This window comes from Olea europaea, chromosome 7 (assembly GCF_002742605.1).
Source record: "Olea europaea var. sylvestris chromosome 7, O_europaea_v1, whole genome shotgun sequence".
In the NCBI taxonomy this organism is placed as follows: Eukaryota; Viridiplantae; Streptophyta; class Magnoliopsida; order Lamiales; family Oleaceae; genus Olea; species Olea europaea.
Window position 1 is genome coordinate 20,114,659 of NC_036243.1, and position 18,891 is coordinate 20,133,549.

The 18,891-nt window shown below is 36.1% G+C and overlaps 1 protein-coding gene across 1 annotated transcript; it reads left to right on the forward strand.

Annotated features, from left to right (window-relative positions):
- The first annotated feature begins 8,976 nt into the window (after window positions 1-8,976).
- Window positions 8,977-10,601, forward strand: LOC111398040. Its single transcript, XM_023025000.1, has 3 exons — window positions 8,977-9,678; window positions 9,726-10,290; window positions 10,372-10,601. The coding sequence occupies exons 1-3, from the start codon at window positions 8,977-8,979 to the stop codon at window positions 10,599-10,601; spliced, it is 1,497 nt and encodes a 498-aa protein (XP_022880768.1).
- The last annotated feature ends 8,290 nt before the right edge of the window (window positions 10,602-18,891 follow it).

Below are 18,891 nucleotides of genomic sequence, written 5' to 3' on the forward strand. Positions count from 1 at the left end.
TATATAAATATATTGTCCAAACGACTGATATACGATGCTACTGCTCACAAAATAAGCCGTCTACTTGAATCAAGCTCAACTTGGTTTTCCGATGTCACATCCAAATTGTTCTGCTAGAAGGTTTGTAGTTCTAATCGTACGTAGAATGGCAGTGCCGTTCCTTCTTTCAAGACTCTTACAGCTCGGCTCCATTCACTACGATGTCCTCTAGAAAAATTGGGGTTGAAGGCTTCACGGAAATGTGGCAAATCAAGTTCCAGTACATTTGTCTAATCAACCGCCTCCATTTCATCCTTTATGCTTACGCAACTGCACAATCTATCTCACAACATTATTGAAGAATAAGGGCTTTGCTACATGTACCCGAGCGTTTACATTGCCCTCACATGGGGGCGGGTCCCATGTATTTATTGTGTGCAGGCCCCACCCCCATGTGAGGGGCGTGTAAACGTTAGGGTACAAATAGCATTTTCCAAAGAATAAAGCTATAAGTACAGAAAACATTTTACATGAATGTACAGGAATTTGAAAAGGCTGAGTTGGCATATAAAAAAGGCAAAAGAAATGGAAATGGAAATGGAAAATAAGAAAAATGTCAACATTTTTAGGCTCAAATGCGAGAACCCATGCCATTTCCCTCAAATAATCCCTGCCACTCTGCCACTCATTTCCCTACATATCCGACCACTGTCAGTCAATTATTTTAAGCTTATTTCGTATGCATCTTTAGTTTATTTTTGAAGACTGAAGATGAAGCCGCGACAGCTAAGAAAAAACCAGTGACTTGACTTCGCACTGGCTTAGAACAAAGGGCCTCAATAACCTGTAGGATGACTCAGAAGCTTGACGATTCAAGGAGACACGGCTGAAACTCATGGCAGCTGAACGAATAGCCATTAATTCAGCTCAAAAGAAAATGTCAATTATGGAGAACTTGCGGGACCAATTAAATTCCAGTTAGGCGTTAAAATTGATGGTTTAAAGGGGAATGTAAGCAGGCAAATCGATTATGTTGACAAATAAGAACTAAATTATATATTAAAAATGAGAGATAATTCTTGATAATTTTTCAACTGGTTTTTGTGTAGTTTTGTTAGATCTTTCCCGATTTTCTGTTTATTCTATTTTTTGTTTTCTTTCCCCTTAGTCACACCATTTATTTTGAATTCCTGTATAATTTCTATGACCTTTTCCTGTACTTATAGCACCACCCATTACTGAAAGTCACTCAATCAGTTTAAAGACAATAATTTTTGTGCTCATATAGCACTACATGCCAACTTTCCCCAGGTCAACTCTTATAATTTCTGTTTGCGTATCAAGAAATTGCATATAATCTTTACATTGCTCGATTCACGCATCAAACTTTTGTTCAGCGGATTTTATTTTTATTTTTTCTTTTTAATGACCCAAGAATTTTTATGATATGTAGGATGCGTGGATTACTAAGATTTGAAAAGTACGTGATAAAATTAAATTTATCTAGCTTAATTAAATTCAGCCCCATGTAAATAATATACCACCGCAACTAGACCGGACAAAGTTAAACAATAGTAGTAAGGGATAAAATAAAATATATTATCTATCTTATTCTGGCTAACGAACCAAACATGTCCTTGATGCATGCTTTTTTTTAAACCATGTTAAATTACTTCTCTTCTTTAATTGTACCAGGTTGAATGCAATTCCATTCCGTTATAACATATTTAGTACGTTGCACTTGAGAGTTCCAAATGCAATAATGAACCTATATTTCCAGGTAAAAAGCACGGAAAGTTCCGTCAAAAGTTTCATTTTAATGACTCAATTTTTTTTTATATATATTTTTTATTTTTGGTTACAATCTCAGAAGTCATTGTTGGAAAATTGGAATAAATTAGTTGGTTTGACCAAATTTTGATCAATTATTTAAGTGGCCCGGTTAGTTGGATAAATGATTTCTTTGGCCAATTATATTCTACTCCATGAATAGAATTGATATTTGTATTTATTTCTCAAAACTAATTAGGGGTGAATGAGAAATTAAAGTCAAAAAATGACCATTTGAAATTGAAATAAATTGAGAATAAAAATTACTGGAAAATTTGAAAGTGTCAATCCCATACAAAAAAACTAAAAGAATAGAAACCACCTTATATAGCTCAAGTTTGGGACTTAGGTTTGGACACCAAAGGACAACATTAGTCTTTGGAGTAGAGAGAACCTACATGTTAATAGGTTGAGTTAAAGACCACACGCACGGGGGACCGATCCGCTTAGCATGGGTGGTGGGCTTAGACCCAATTGGTATGTATATTTGGGAAAATTAGGTCAAATACTCCCTCAAAATGAGAATTTTGAATAGTGCCCTTAAAACTCATTAAAACTTTTAATCACGTGTTTAATAAGTTACTTTCTGGTATAAATTCATCAGATTTTGACCAAATACGTAGATCTCAGTGTAATTTCCATACATTCACCAACAATCGGGTTCCTTTTGGGACGAAATAAGGTCCCACGTGACAGTCTTCCATTGCTTCATAAGGCACTGATAGGGGCCTGGTGGGAATAACCTCAACGGCTCAACATCTCTTTGACAATAGCTTGGAGGCTGATCAAGTTTTTTATGTCGAATTCGTCGACCCATCACTCTTTACCTGCTTTAATATCAATTTTTTCTTGGGCTCGCTTCATTATTTCCCTGTTGTTTACTAGTAGAGATAAGATCCATGTTAGGTGAACAAATGTGGTATCAGATCCTGCTAAGATGATGTTCTGCACAAAGGAACAATGGTTAAAATAGATAGGTTTATGGAGGAACATTTATTTATTTATTTATTTTTACGATAGGGGAATCCGTAACTGCTATCTTTTGGGTGTGCACTAGATAAACTCTCTGACTGATGCAATAGCCTACAAACCATGTTAGTTAGATAAATTGCACTAAACAAACCTAGTGCAACAAGCTCGACCAAAAAAGTGTTGGTAGGGAAAATCGAATTCCTGACCAAAGGCCTCCGCGCTCATCTATTCCACCAACTTGATCACCCCGTGAAGGGCTTATGGAGGAACTTGATCTACCCATACATAGCCAATGGCTTAAATCATAGCAAGACTTGAGAGACTTCAAATCTATTGGACTCATATATTTATGCGTTGATGGAAGTAAAAAATGCAAGGAATCATGATCTACTTTCCTTGTTTGCCAATCTTAAATATCAAAAGCCCTTTTGGTTTTTAGTGTACTGTAGCTGCATTCTTAGTCCATGTTAGAGGAGTTGTAAACTGTAGATAAAACTGGAAGAGCAAACATTGTAGGTAGAGAATTTCGTCACTTTTTTAGTGTTTGTCATTTTTTTTAAAAATTTTCTGTCACTTTTTCTCAATGTAGCAAATTTTTTTTTTTTAATTTTTCTCACTTTTTTGAGTTTGTCACTTTTTTGAATGTTGTCACTTCTTGAGTGTTAATCACTTTTTTTTAAAACCCTGTCGCTTTTTTGAATTTTTGTTACTTTTTTTGGTATTTGTTATTTTTTGTTTGAATATCTCACTTTTTTTAATATATGACACATTATTTATAAAAAAGTGACACTGTGTAATTTTTTGTTCTAAAAATTTTTTCATATGATTTTTCAAAACATCCATAATTTTAAGGATATTTTTGTAAGTTGCCATACATAATTTTGGTAAAATAATATTTTAATTATATTATTTATTTTTTCTCCCCTGAATTTTCTGTGTGCGACATGTGGCTTCTTATAGAGACTGGCGGTTGCTGACAATTTTAATCGTCTATCCAAACGAGTTGTGTCTGTTTCAGGCACAACTTTTCGATCGTTGTGTCTTTGGGTACAACCTTTCAACTTCTATAAATAGACCCTCAGATCCCCAATTTTGTTCATTCCAAAATTTCTTCTGATTTCCTCTCTTGCAAAATACTGTCTTTCCGTCCTGTAGTATTCCATATTTTGCATTTTAGTCCAAAATAATAATTTCGTACATTTTAGTCCTCTGATTTTCGAGAGATCAAAATATTAGTAGGTTCATCAAGTCTTGTAATTTGAAATGCTAATATTACAAGTCGAGATCGTTATATCTTGGGAGAGGAGTGCCAGGAGACCGTCAGCACCAATGCGGGGCATTATCATCTTAAAGAGAAAGAGTTGAACTCTTGCCTTGACCATTATCATTCTAATTTTATTACGCTCATTTTGTCAGTTGAAATTCTACCCAACTATTTATTTATATAAATTATTGCACGACATTCTCGAATTTTATTCAACAGTCTTGAGACAATAATTCTATTTACGTGCTAATTTATATTCTAAAATTTTGTTAGACTATGATAAGTAACAACACATCAGTCCTACCCTTAATAATGCTCATGATAGTAGTGGATTTTAAAATATGGCAACAGAAAATGCTGTGTTTATCTTATAACTCTGAATTTGGCAAAATTCTTGAGTGAAGATGCTCCAACTGTTGAGGAGAAAGAAATAGATTTTCAAAAAACGAGCGGCATTCGATGCATTGTCCTAGTGGCTTACTGTGCATAAACTATATCCTCAATTGCCTTGACAACACATTATACAACGTATATAGTTCGGTTGAGACATCTAAATTACTGTGGGAATTATTGGAAAAGAAGTACAAAACGGAAAATGCCGGATTGAAGAAATTCATTGTAGGCAAATTCTTAGATTTCAAAATGATAGATTCTAAAATAGTAATGAATCAAGTCCAAGAGTTACAAATAATCTTGCATGAGATACATGCAGAGGTATGAAGATCAGTAAGTCATTTACAGTTGCTATGATTATTGAGAAATTACCTCAAATATGGAAAGATTTCAAGAACTACCTGAAAACATAAATGTAAGGAAATGAGACTTGAAGATCTGATTGTAAGATTAAGAATTGAGGAAGATAATTGAAATTCTGAAAAGAAATCTAGAAAGCTGCATATAAAGGCTAAACTCAATTTGCTGGAGCCAAATACTAGCAAGAAAAGAAAACACTTGGGTAATGGCAAGCAAAAAGGCAAAGCCAAGAAATTTAAAGGAGATTGTTATAACTGCAGCAAGCCTGATCACATTGTAAAGGATTGTCGACAGAAAAAGAAAACAAAAAAGACCAAGTACACTTGATCGAGGAAGACAAGTTGTCTAACGATGTGTCTGAACTAATGCTCTCAGTTGTTGTATTTGAAGCAAACATGGTGAACAATCCAAGAGAATTATTCGTAGGCACTGGCGCTACTTGATATGTTTGTACTGATAAGGAGATATTTTCATCTTACACTCCTATCAATGGACGAAAATTATTCATGGACAACTCGACATCATAAAATATTGGTGGCTAACCACATTCTGAATAAATTACTACACAAAAGAAAGAACAAAACTTCTCACGAGTTATGGAAAGCTCGTAAACCATCGTACAAATACTTGAAAATGTGAGGGTGTTTGGTTAAGGTAAAAGTACCAAAGCCTAAACAAGTTAAAATAGGGCTAAAAAGATCGATTGCGTATTCATTGGATATGCTAATAACAATAGTGCTTATCGGTTCCTTATACATTAGTCCGACATTCCAGATATACATGAAAATACTAATATTGAAACTCGGAATGATATATTTTTTGAGGACATTTTTCCTTGTAAGGATAGGAAAGAGATAAGTTCGCAAAAACGAACTTATGATACTGCAATTGGTAATTATCAAAGTGATGAAGAGCCAAGACATAGTAAAATGACCAAAACAGCTACATCCTTTGGTCTAAATTTTTTGACTTATTTGTTAGAAAATGAACCTAGGACGTTCAATAAAGCAATGTCAAGTCCAAAAGCTCCATTCTGGAAAGAGGCTATCAATAGTAAAATTGATTCGATTATGCAGAATCATCCATGAGAGTTGGTAGAACTCCCACTTGGTAACAAACCGTTAGGTTGTAAATGGATTTTCAAAAGAAAATTAAAGACTGATGGATCAATTGATAAATATAAGATCAAATTGGTAGCTAAAGGGTTCAAACAAAAGGAAGGTCTTGATTTTTTCGATACATACTCTTTGGTTACAAGAATAACTTCTATTAGAGTATTAATTGCAATCGCAGTATTGCATAATATAAAGATCCATCAGATGAACGTTAAAACAACTTTCTTAGATGGAGAGCTAGAAGAAGAAATTTACATGGAACAATCTGAGGGGTTCATTGTTCCTAGACAAGAGAAAAAGGTACGTAGACTCGTTAAGTTGCTATACAGACTAAAGCAAGCGCCAAAATAATGACATGCAAAATTAGATAAAATTATGTTGTAAATAACTTTAAGATTAATGAATGTGATAAATGTGTTTATATTAAAAACAAACCCAGTGAATATGTAATTGTATGATTATATGTTGATGGCATGCTAATAATGGATAGTAACTGATAAGTGTATTTTATACACTTATTTGGGACTCTAAAATAGCGATATTTGATAGTCTTTTGACAAAATACATTCTAAATTGTTATATTTTATGTTTAATAGGTGAAACTCTACGAATAAAAAGGAATGGAAGGAAAGAAGCAAGAAGGGCGGAAATAGCAAAATCCAAAATATATGGATTAAATTGGCCTTTGGATGCAATTTTTGGGAATCAAAGTAACTGTAAAAATGGAAGGACTGATTTGCTTCGCTTTGAAGATTGAGTACTTGGAGAGAAATAATTGATTAATGGGCCTCAATTGGACATGCCTTGGAATTCAACTTTAATACTTAATTGGACTTCCAATTGGGTTACAACTAAAAGAGCTGCATGGGGCTGAATTTGGGTTTCTTTTTGGTCAAGTTGGTTGGCTAATTTCAAGTATATATACATGCACTTACCAAAAGAACTGGGAGAAAAAAAACCTAGAGAAGACAGACGGCTGGAAGGAAGGAAAAAAAAAAAAAAAAAAAAAAAGACTGTCGACGGGTGGAAATTACTCATACAGTCACATGAATTGCCGGCTGCTCGGGATAGATTATACACGCATCAATAATGGCTAGTGGGGGAGACAAAAACCATATGAAACGGGGCTGCCTTCTGATGGAAGAAACTATCCTCATGCATTAGAAAAGAGAGGAAACTGAGGGAGGAGATTATAAGGGCTGAAATAGAATATATATCTCACGTAATTTAGCGGCAATTGGAGGAGCTTTGGGAGACAAGATTATGTACATATATATACAGAAAACCAAGGCAATAGGGGGAGCAACCTGGGAAATCCGGTCGATATATTTGGGAGGAGAGATTCTGCCATTAAATATATATAAACACATTAAAAAGGGCCACCAGCTGCTTGGGAAATTGTTGAGGGAAACATAGCAGAAATGGGGCGGATTTTCACATACAAACAAATTGGAAGCTACCATATTTTATATATATTCCACACCCACAATCTCACAGATTAACCAACAAATAAAAGGGCTGCTGGAATTGCATGGCTTGATACTTGGAAATAAAAAGGTGTGTCGGCAGAAAAAAAAGACGACTACCTCGGAGAAATCAACAAACGCGCAAAAGTAGAGCAAATTTGTGGAATTAATCATGTTTCGTCAATTTCTCGGTGATTTCTTTCCTCTTTTATATGTTTAATTCCAACATTATGCTAGGCTAAATTGTTTTATTTATTGGATGATCACAAAATTGTTTAATTTTTAGTTTTAATTCGAAACCTATGTTCTTATGTTAACTATTGCATTGTGATTCCATTAATATGCTTATTTACATTGTTTTAATGTTTGCGTACCATTAGAATAATTGTTGCTTTTTCGTAGTGTTGGAAAGCTCACGATTGGTAGAACACTATAATTGGGACATACGGACAATAAATATTAGGAATAATATTTGTGGTTGGTGCGATCTTATGTGATAATCCTAAATGTCAATGCATGGTTGTCATATGAAGTCGGACTAGGAATATGATCGTCTCGTGGTAATCATAGGTTTATTATATTTTGGAAAAGAATAATAAATAATAATGGAATTGTCGATCGTCGCAATTGCATAAATTGAGATAATTATTATTGGTAGAGAATTAGAACTAAAAATTGATCAAGGGCGTCAGAAATCCAATACGTTTACACATTTGAATTTTTTTAAACCAATTTGAATTATTTTCACAAGTTTTAGTTATAAAAATTATTTAGTTATTTTTTTCGATCGTCTTTTAGTTACAAACACGAATTTAAATATATCAAATATACTAAAATTGATCATTATTCTTTGTGGGACGATAAATCTCTCTCATCACGATTATTACTTGTACAACGAACCAGTACGCTTGCGGGATTTTGACGAACAAGTTTTTGGCGCCGTTGCCAGGGAATAACAGCGTTAATTTTAGTTATTAGATATTTTAGATTCGTTTTCATTTTTACTTTTATTGTTTTTATTTTCATTTAATTTTTTATTTGTTTTTAGGCTACCATTACACTTTTTAGGCAACTTTAGTTTATGCAAAATCCCAACGAGCCAGATCTCTTTCCAATAGACCACGAAATTGAAAGAACATTTAGAAATCGCAGAAGAGTTCGACGTCAAGCAAGGAGAATGGCTGATAACCAAAATCAACCACAAAATCTGGTTCAACTTCATGAGCCAGCACTGTAGCCAAATCAACCGAGAGCTAACCAGAACGAAGCTCCTATTTTAGTTGGAGATTACATCAATCCGATTCCCGCACCAGTACAACCTGCTGTGGTATATCCTCCCTTCGGACAACCTAACTTTCACCTCAGACCAGATGTCATCAATTTGTTTCAAAATCACCAAGACATCAGGTTCTTTGGAAAAGCCACGGAAAATCCTCATGAGCATATTTTTGCTTTTCTCATGTTATGTGAAGTGATCAGTCACAAAAGGATATCGGCAGATGCATTCCGAATGAGATTATTCCCTCACACCTTGAAGGACACTGCTAGAGAATGGTTTCTTTGTTTACCACCAGAGAGCATTCAGTAATGGAACGATATGGTTCAAAATTTCACAATGAAATTCTTTCCACCTTCTCGAATTCACCAAATTAGGAATGACGTTCACACCTTCAAGCAGAAAGATTTAGAGAGCTATCCTGAGGCATGGGAGAGGTTCAAGAATTTTTTCAGAAAATACCCCAACCTTGACATTCCCAAGCAGGCTCAGCAATATCTTTTCTACTACGGTTTAAAACAAGAGTTCAGAAATATGATAGATGCTTCAGCAGGAGGATCGGTTATAAAACTTGATGTTGATGAGGCATATGACCTATATGAAAAAATAGCTGAAAACCAATCGATGTGGCCAACCGATAGGGAAGCTCCAAGGAAAACATCAGGGTTACACAATGTAGACGCAGTGACAGCACTAGCCGATCAAATGGAAGTTCTTACAATGAAAATGGACAATCTATCTAAGTCGGTCAACATGGTACACCAGTCGCCACCTGTTTGCGAAGGCTGTGGAGCGGATCATGCTAGCACACGCTGTCCTTTGGCGTCTACACGACAAGAACAGGGAGGAAGCAATCAGAATAAACCACCAGGGTTCCAACAGCAACAACAGCAAGGGAGAAGGCCATCGTTGGAAGATTTGCTGGCTCAATACATTCTAAAACTGAGACCAACTTTCAAAACCAACAAACCTCGATCAAGAATTTGGAACAACAGCTTGGACAAATTGCAGTCGCACTATCAGGTAGAGCTCAAGGGATATTGCCTAGTAATACTGAAACAAATCCTAAGGATCAAGTCAAAGCAATCCTTACATGTAGTGGCGTCCAGTTACTAGAAATACATGTAAAGAGGCCAGCAACTGTCATAGAGAAGGCACCTATCATAGGCGAGGAGCAAGTAGATAAATTAGACAAAGCCTCAGAGGAAAATCAAGCTGAATCATCAGATAGTCCACAGGTGAAGGTAACTGCTCCTGTCAAAGCATATGTTCTTTCAATCCCATTTCCACAGAGATTGCAAAAACATAAGCTCGACAAGCAATTCCAGAAATTTTTGGATGTGTTCAAGAAGCTGCATATTAACATACCATTTGCTGAAGCTTTAGCCAAAATGCCCAGCTATGCCAAGTTCATGAAAGATATTCTATCAAATAAGAGAAATCAGGAAGACAATGAAACAGTCATGCTTACTGAGGAGTGTAGCACAATTCTCCAACGCAAATTACCACCGAAACTAAAAAACCCAGGGAGTTTTACTATTCCTTGTCACATTGGTAATCTGTATATAGATAAGGCATTGTGTGATCTAGGAGCTAGCATTAATTTAATGCCTTTATCTCTTTTCCGGAAACTAGGTTTGGGGGAAGCAAAACCGACAACAATTTCACTATAGTTGGCTGACAGGTCGATCAAACACCCTCATGGTATTTGTGAAGATATTTTGGTGAAAGTTGACAAATTTATCTTCCCAGCGGACTTCATTATTCTGGATATGGAAGAAGATATAGACGTCCTCCTCATATTGGGTCGTCCATTCTTGGCCACGGGAAGAGGTCTGATAGATGTGCAAAAGGGTCAGTTGATATTGAGGTTAAATGAAGAAGAACTGACAATCAACGTGTTTTGGGCTTTCAGATTTCAGAGCGAACCGGATTCTTGCATATAGATTGATATAATAAAAGAAGCGGTGTCAAAGGCATTCAAACTAGATCACCCTCAGGATCTGCTTGAGGCTTGTTTATTGCATTCGCAAGATTTACCATCAGAAAAGGAGGAAATAAAAGAATGTGCATGGTGTTTGGCAGCCATACTAGCATTCTTTAAGCAACCACGACTGTAACTCGGTGAAAGACCCACAACACCTTTACCATCTATACAACAACCTCCAACTCTTGAACTCTAACAACTGCCAACTCATCTTCGTTATGCATGCTTGGGGAAAAGAATTCACTTCCAGTAATCATCTCAAACAATCTTACAGAAGTGGAGGAAGATCAATTGTTGAGGGTGCTTCGAGAGCATAAGACAGCAATAGGATGGACAATATCGGATATAGAAGGGATCAGCCCTTCGCTTTGCATGCATAAAATACTGATGGAAGATGATTACAAAGCTTCAATTGAGCATCAACGCAGATTAAATCCGACTATGCAGGAAGTGGTAAGGAAAGAGATATTAAAGCTTCTGGATGCAGAGATCATCTATCCCATATCAGACAGTCATTGGGTAGTCTAGTACAAGTCGTACTGGAAAAGGGAGGGATCACAGTGGTTCCAAATGAAAACAATAAGCTCATCCCGACACGCACAGTCACGGGTTGGAGAGTTTGCATTGATTATCGCAAACTCAACAACGCCACAAGGAAGGATCACTTTCCCCTTCCTTTCATTGATCAGAGGCTGGAGAGACTTGCTGGACATGCGTACTATTGCTTCCTGGATGGTTATTCGGGGTACAACCAAATTCCTATAGCACTAGATGACCAAGAGAAGACGACCTTTACATGCCCTTATGGCACTTTTGCTTATAAAAGGATGTCATTCGGCCTTTGCAATGCTCCAGCCACCTTTCAACGTTGTATGATGTCTATTTTCTCAGACATGGTGGGACATATTATTGAGGTGTTTATGGATGATTTCTCAGTGTTTGGAAAATCATTCAAGGAATGCCTTGAACATTTGGAAAAAGTGTTACAGCGGTGTGAAGACACAAACCTTGTATTAAATTGGGAAAAATGTCATTTCATGGTTAGGAAGGGATTGTGTTAGGACATTTAATTTCAGCACGGGGTATTGAGGTTGATAGAGCTAAGATACAAGTCATCGAAAAACTACCACCGCCAGTAACAGTAAAAGGAGTTAGAAGTTTTCTGGGTCACGCTAGGTTCTATCGTCACTTCATCAAAGATTTTTCCAAAATCTCGAAGCCATTATGCAATTTATTAGAAAAAGGGACTCCATTTCACTTCTCTGAGGAGTGCTTAACAGCTTTCAACGCCTTAAAAGAAAAATTGGTTTCTGCCCCAGTATTGGCTTCTCCAGATTGGAATTATCTGTTCGAGCTTATGTGTGATGCCAGTGATCTCGCAGTGGGCGCAGTGTTAGGTCAACGAAAGGAGAAAAGTTCTCATGTGATTCACTATGCCAGTAAGACTTTGGATGAGGCTCAAATGAATTATGCGACTACAGAGAAAGAGCTGTTGGCAATAGTGTTCGCCGTTGACAAACTCAGATCATACTTGATTGGGTCGAAAGTGATTGTCTATACAGATTATTCAACATTAAAATATCTAATGAGCAAGAAGGATGCAAAGCCGAGACTTATTCGTTGGATACTCCTATTGAAAGAGTTTGATTTGAAAATTAGAGATAAAAAGGAGAGTGAGAATGTTGTGGCAGATCACCTCTCACGCCTTGAATCACGAGTCAAATCCTACATTGGAGATCAATGAAGTCTTTCCTGATGAAATACTCTTTCAGATTATCACTACACCATGGTACGCCGATTATGTCAATTATCTGGCCCGCTCCATCATCCCACCAGACTACTCGAGTCATCAAAAGAAGAAATTCTTCAGTGACCTAAAACACTACTTTTGGGATGATCCAATTCTTTACAGAAGGGGTCCAGATCAGATCATGCGCCGTTGTGTGCCAGAGGTGGAGCAGCATCAGGTATTAGAGTCATGTCACTTTACACAGTATGGGGGCCACTTCACAACAACTAAGACAGCAGCAAAGGTACTGCAATCGGGTTTTTATTGGCCTACGTTGTTCAAGGACGTCCATTATATGGTAAAACATTGTGATAAGTGCCAAAGGACTGGAAATATCTCAAGGAGGAACAAGATGCCTTTGAACAGTATCTTGGAGGTTGAAATATTCGATGTTTGGGGCATTGACTTCATGGGACCATTTTCTCCATCCTATGGTCAACAATATATATTAGTGGTAGTGGACTACGTGTCTAAGTGGGTTGAAGCTATAGCTTAACCAACTAATGACGGTCGAGTGGTAACTCAATTCCTGAAGAAGAAAATTTTCTCGAGATATGGTACCCCAAGGGCGATTATTAGTGATGGTGGAAAGCATTTTTGTAACCGCCTATTTGCTTTGCCGTTGGCCAAATATGGAGTGAAACATCGTGTCTCAACTCCATACCATCCTCAAACTAGTGGGCAAGTGAAAATCTCCAACAGGGAGTTAAAGAAGATTCTTGAAGCCACGGTCAACGCATCACGTAAGGATTGGGCTAAGAAATTGGATGATGCACTTTGGGCGTACAGAACAGCATTCAAGACTCCAATTGGCATGTCTCCATATCGACTGGTATTTGAAAAGGCTTGTCATCTGCCGGTTGAGTTAGAGCATAAAGCATACTGGGCGACACACTTGCTCAATTTCAATATGAGAGCAGCAGGAGAAAAGATGGTTCTACAACTTCATGAGCTAGATGAGTTTCGTTTGGATTCGTATGAGAATGCAAAGATTTACAAGGAAAAGACCAAGAAATGGCACGACAGGCATATAAGGGAGAAGGATTTTGAGGTTGGTCAACAAGTATTGATGTTCAATTCACGCCTCAAGCTTTTTCTGGGAAAGCTAAAGTCCAGGTGGTCGGGTCCATTCACAGTAGTAGCTGTGTTTCCATATGGTGCTGTGGAAGTGGTGTCTCAAGATCAACAAAGGAGGTTCAAAGTAAATGGACAACGGTTGAAAGCTTATTGGAGAGGTGACCACTCCACTGAAAAACAACTGTACCACTTGATAATGTAGAGTAGCCAGGACAACAAAGTCTAGCTAAAGACTATAAATTAAGCGCTTATCGGGAGGCAACCCAAATTTTAAACCTTTTATTTTATTTTGTTTTTCTCATCGCATTGCATATAGATTTCTTTTAATTATTAGTTGCATTAGATTTAGGCACGTTTAATTTATGTGGTGTCATCATCCAATCATGCTTTCACCGAGGCCCTTAAATATAATGTTGGTTATTTCGAGTGTTTGGGCTGAGTAACACATGTTTTGGATTATTTGATCCCTATTGTTTGATTTGATTGCCATATGCAGGCACATGACGTCGTGGAACACTCAAACCAACATCGACCAAGGAGAAAGCATGATAAGAAAGATTATCTGGCCGTCACCTACAGTATCTTCCACGTTCAATAGAAAAATTCGGGGAGTACCTTCCTCATTTTCTTCCCCGTCCCCTTATATTCTTAATCATGTTTTAAGACATTGAGGACAATGTCGAACTTAAGTTTGGGGGTGGGAAACACTTTGTGTTTTTTTGTTTTCGTATGTTTTCGTGCGTTGTTTACATATGTTACAAAAAAAAACATTTAAAAAAAATCATTAAATTTTCATTTATTTTTACTTATTTTTGATTGTGTGCTTGTGTGGATTAGACGGTTTGGCTGACAATGATGATTAAATTTGAGATTTGGCGTTGATTTATGAACTGTGGATAGGAAGCATGCTAGATTGATTGAAACTTGAACTTGCAAAACTTGATATTATACATGCACTAGAACTGAGTTTGACATTATGATGAAGTAAGTTGATTCATGCACTTGATAGATTGAATTAGTTGGACATAGATGCTTTACCAAAACCATACTAACCAATTATCCTTAGACCAACTTTAGTACAATTTGGAAAGATCTTACTGTTGTAGGAAAATACGGATATGAATGTGGATTCCTTGTGTGAAAATTTTGTGTGGATTGTCTGAGATTAATAGGATAAAATTGGGTGAAAATCTTAAATTGGAGGTCGATTTACTTGAATAGGTGTGTGATAAGGGGCATTGCACTAATCAAGGCATATATTTTGAAATTTAATTTGAGCTTTTATGACTCGAGCAATTAAGCCCGCAAGGGTATCTTAAAACCTAGTGCCCTAAAGTTATCTGACTTGGGAGTCATCGGCCTAAAACTCGTTACAGGGGTCATTTAAAAGGCAATCAGAGATAAAATTGCTCTAAAAAAATTGCTCTCTTCGAAGCCTTTTTGACTCGGGTAATTAAGCCTGTAAGGGTATTTGAAAACCTGGTGCCCTAAAGTCATCTGATTTGGGAGTCATCGGCCTAAAGTCTGCTACATGAGTTATCTAGAAAGCTTAAGGGAGAGTGCCAAAAAAAAAAAAAAAAAGAGAGAGAGAGAGCACTAAATGCCTTGTAAGTCCCAACACTTGTTTGAGAGAACTTGACTTTCAATAAAGGATAATTAACCTAATTGAATCTTGGCAGTCGAAGCAATCAAATAATTTGAGGATCCTTATTCATTGATGTGTTAACTTACAACTAGTGACATCCACCTGAATTGGAGAGGTGAGGATAATGATAAAAATTCAATCTTAGATCACACACTGGGAAAAGAGGGTAAAAAGAATATGTTTTGGGGTGTGTGAATCTTATGAGAGATGAAAAGATATATTTGACCATAGAGGGTCGGGAATGGGAACAACTTGAAAATTCATTAATGTCTACTTAGTTCTTCACACACACATGTCGGTTTTGCATTGAAAAAGTGGATATTAGTTTGGTATTGTCGCTTTGAAGCAGTATGTAGATCTAATGCCGTGATTTCAAGTCCTGAGGTAAAAAAAAAAGGCTAATTGGTCTAACTAAATATTTTTGTATGTTTATTGTTATTTATGTAATAGTTTTGTTTGAGGGCAAACAAATGTTTATGTTTGGGGGTATTTGATAAGTGTATTTTATATACTTATTCGGGACTCTAAAATAGCTATATTTGATAGTCTTTTGACAAAATACATTTTAAATTGTTATGTTTTATGTTTAATAGGTGAAACTCTACGAATAAAAAGGAATGGAAGGACAGAAGCAAAAAGGGCGAAAATAGCAAAATCCAAAGTATGTGGATTAAATTGACCATTGAATGCAATTTTTGGGAATCAAAGTAACTATAAAAATGGAAGGACTAATTTGCTTCGCTTTGAAGATAGAGTACTTGGAGAGAAATAATTGATTAATGGGCCTCAATTGGACATGCCTTGGAATTCAACTTTAATACTTAATTGGACTTCCAATTAGGTTACAACTAAAAGGGCTGCATGGGTCTGAATTTGGGTTTCTTTTTGGTCAAGTTGGTTGGCTAATTTCAAGTATATATACATGCACTTACCGAAAGAACTGGGAGAAAAAAAAACCTAGAGAAGACAGACGGCTGGAAGGAAGGAAAAAGAGAAAAAAAAAGACTGCCGGCTGGTGGAAATGACTCATACAATCACGTGAATTGCCGGCTGCTCGGGATAGATTATACACGCATCAATAACGGCTAGTGGGGGAGACAAAAACCATATGAAACGGGGCTGCCTTCTGCTGGAAGAAACTATCCTCATGCATTAGAAAAGAGAGGGACCTGTGGGAGGAGATTGTAGGGGCTGAAATAGAATATATATCTCACATAATTTAGTGGCAATTGGAGGAGCTTTGGGAGACAAAATTATATACATATATATACAGAAAACCAAGGCAATAGGGGGAACAGCCTGGGAAATCCGGTCGGTATATTTGGGAGGGGAGATTCTGCCATTAAATATATATAAAACTCATTAAAAAGGGCCACCAGCTGCTTGGGAAATTGTTGAGGGAAACATAGCAGAAATTGGGCAGATTTTCACATACAAACAAATTGGAAGCTACCATATTTTATATATATTCCACACCCACAATCTCACAGATTAACCAACAAATAAAAGGGCTGCTGGAATTGCATGGCTTGCTACTTGGAAATAAAAAGGTGTGTCGGCAGAAAAAAAGACGACTGCCTCGGAGAAATCAACAAACGCACCAAAGTAGAGCAAATTTGTGGAATTAATCATGTTTCGTCAATTTCTCGGTGATTTCTTTCCTCTTTTATATGTTTAATTCCAACATTATGCTAGGCTAAATTGTTTTATGTATTGGATGATGACAAAATTGTTTAATTTTTAGTTTTAATTCGAAACCTATGTTCTTATGTTAACTATTGCATTGTGATTCCATTAATATGCTTATTTACATTGTTTTAATGTTTGCGCACCATTAGAATAATTGTTGCTTTTTCGTAGTGTTGAAAAACTCACGATAGGTAGAACACTATTATTGGGACATACGGACAATAAATATTTGGAATAATATTTGTGGCGTGTGCAATCTTATGTGATAATCCTAAATGTCAATGCATGGTTATCATATGAAGTCGGACTAGGAATATGATCGTCTCGTGGTAATCATAGGTTTATTATATCTTGGAAAAGAATAATAAATAATAATGGAATTATCGATCGTCGCAATTGCATAAATTGAGATAATTATTATTGGTTGAGAATTAGAACTAAGAATTGATCAAGGGCGTCAGAAATGCAATACGTTTACACATTTGAATTTTTTAAACCAATTTTAATTATTTTCACAAGTTTTAGTTATAAAAATTATTTAGCTATTTTTTTCGATCGTCTTTTAGTTACAAACACGAATTTAAATATATCAAATATACTAAAATTGATCATTATTCCTTGTGGGACGATAAATCTCTCTCATCACGATTATTACTTGTACAATGAACCCGTACGCTTGCGGGATTTTGACGAACAGTAATCGTGATATCATAACAACAACCAAGAAAATGTTGACAAAACATTTTCACATGAAATATATGGGAATTGCAGATGTAATATTAGGAATTAAAATCCTTAAGACATCTGAGGGACTTGTTCTATCTCAATCTCACTTTATTGAGATTGTGCTCAAGAAGTTTCATGTATATGATGAACGTCCAGTTAAAACTCCAGTAGACTTAAATCTATATTTGGCCAAACATAAAAGGAGAGCTCGTATCTCAGTTGGAGTACTCTCAAATAATAGGTAGTCTAATGTATATTACCAACTGCACTTATCCGGATATAGCAATGCAGCGAATTAGCTTAGTAAATTCATAAGTAACCTAAATAATGACCATTGGAAGGCATTGATAAGGGTTCTTAGATATCTACGATACATCTCGAATGTTGGATTACATTATACAAGTATCCAGCTGTATTAAAAAGATACAATGATGCTATTTGGATATCAGATACTAAATACTTAAAATCCACTAGTGGTTATGTTTTTACCATGGTGGTGCGGCCGTGAAATCCTCTAAACAAACGTGTATAGCTCGATCCATGATGAAATCTGAGTTAAAAACTTTAGATAAAGCTGGAAAAGAAACAAAATGGCTTCGTAATTTTTTAGAGGATATTCTATGTTAGTCTAAACTTATGCCTGCAGTTAGTATGCATTATAATAGTAAGTCGACTATTGATAGAGCTCAAAGTAGTATGTTTTAATGGCAAGTCTTGGCGTATTCGTCGAAGACATAATACAATTAAGCAGTTGATCTCGAATGGTATTATTGCCATAGATTATATAAAATCTAGAGAAAATCTCACGAATCCACATACCAAAGTTAACCAAGAGATCAAATGTACTGCCTATCAAAGAAAATGGGTTTAAAGCCTACTAAGTAAGGATCTTTGTAATGATAATCCAACCTTACTGACTGGAGATCCCAAGATCTTGTTTCAAAGGGACAACTAAGTTATTAAGATTCAAAGAGCACTTCGGAGGTAACTCCTATCCATTCCTATGATAAAAAAAGTGCTATCTACAAAATTTTTTAGGTTAAGTTATACTTTTAATGATTCCTATATCTTGAACTATCCAAGTGGAGTATGGCAGATACTCTTAATAATAAATCACCTGTATAAGTGTAAAGTGGGGTCGCTTCCATGAGAATATTTCAAAGGCTTGAATTCTCTAAAGCACTTATGAAATTCAAGAGTTGTTCAGAGCCAAAATGAATACAACAGTGAAAACTAGAAAACATTAGGGAGGCTATTGTGTTGATACTATTGTCTTGATTTGCATAACGGCTGATAGTTCAAGACATCACGTTCACTGATTAG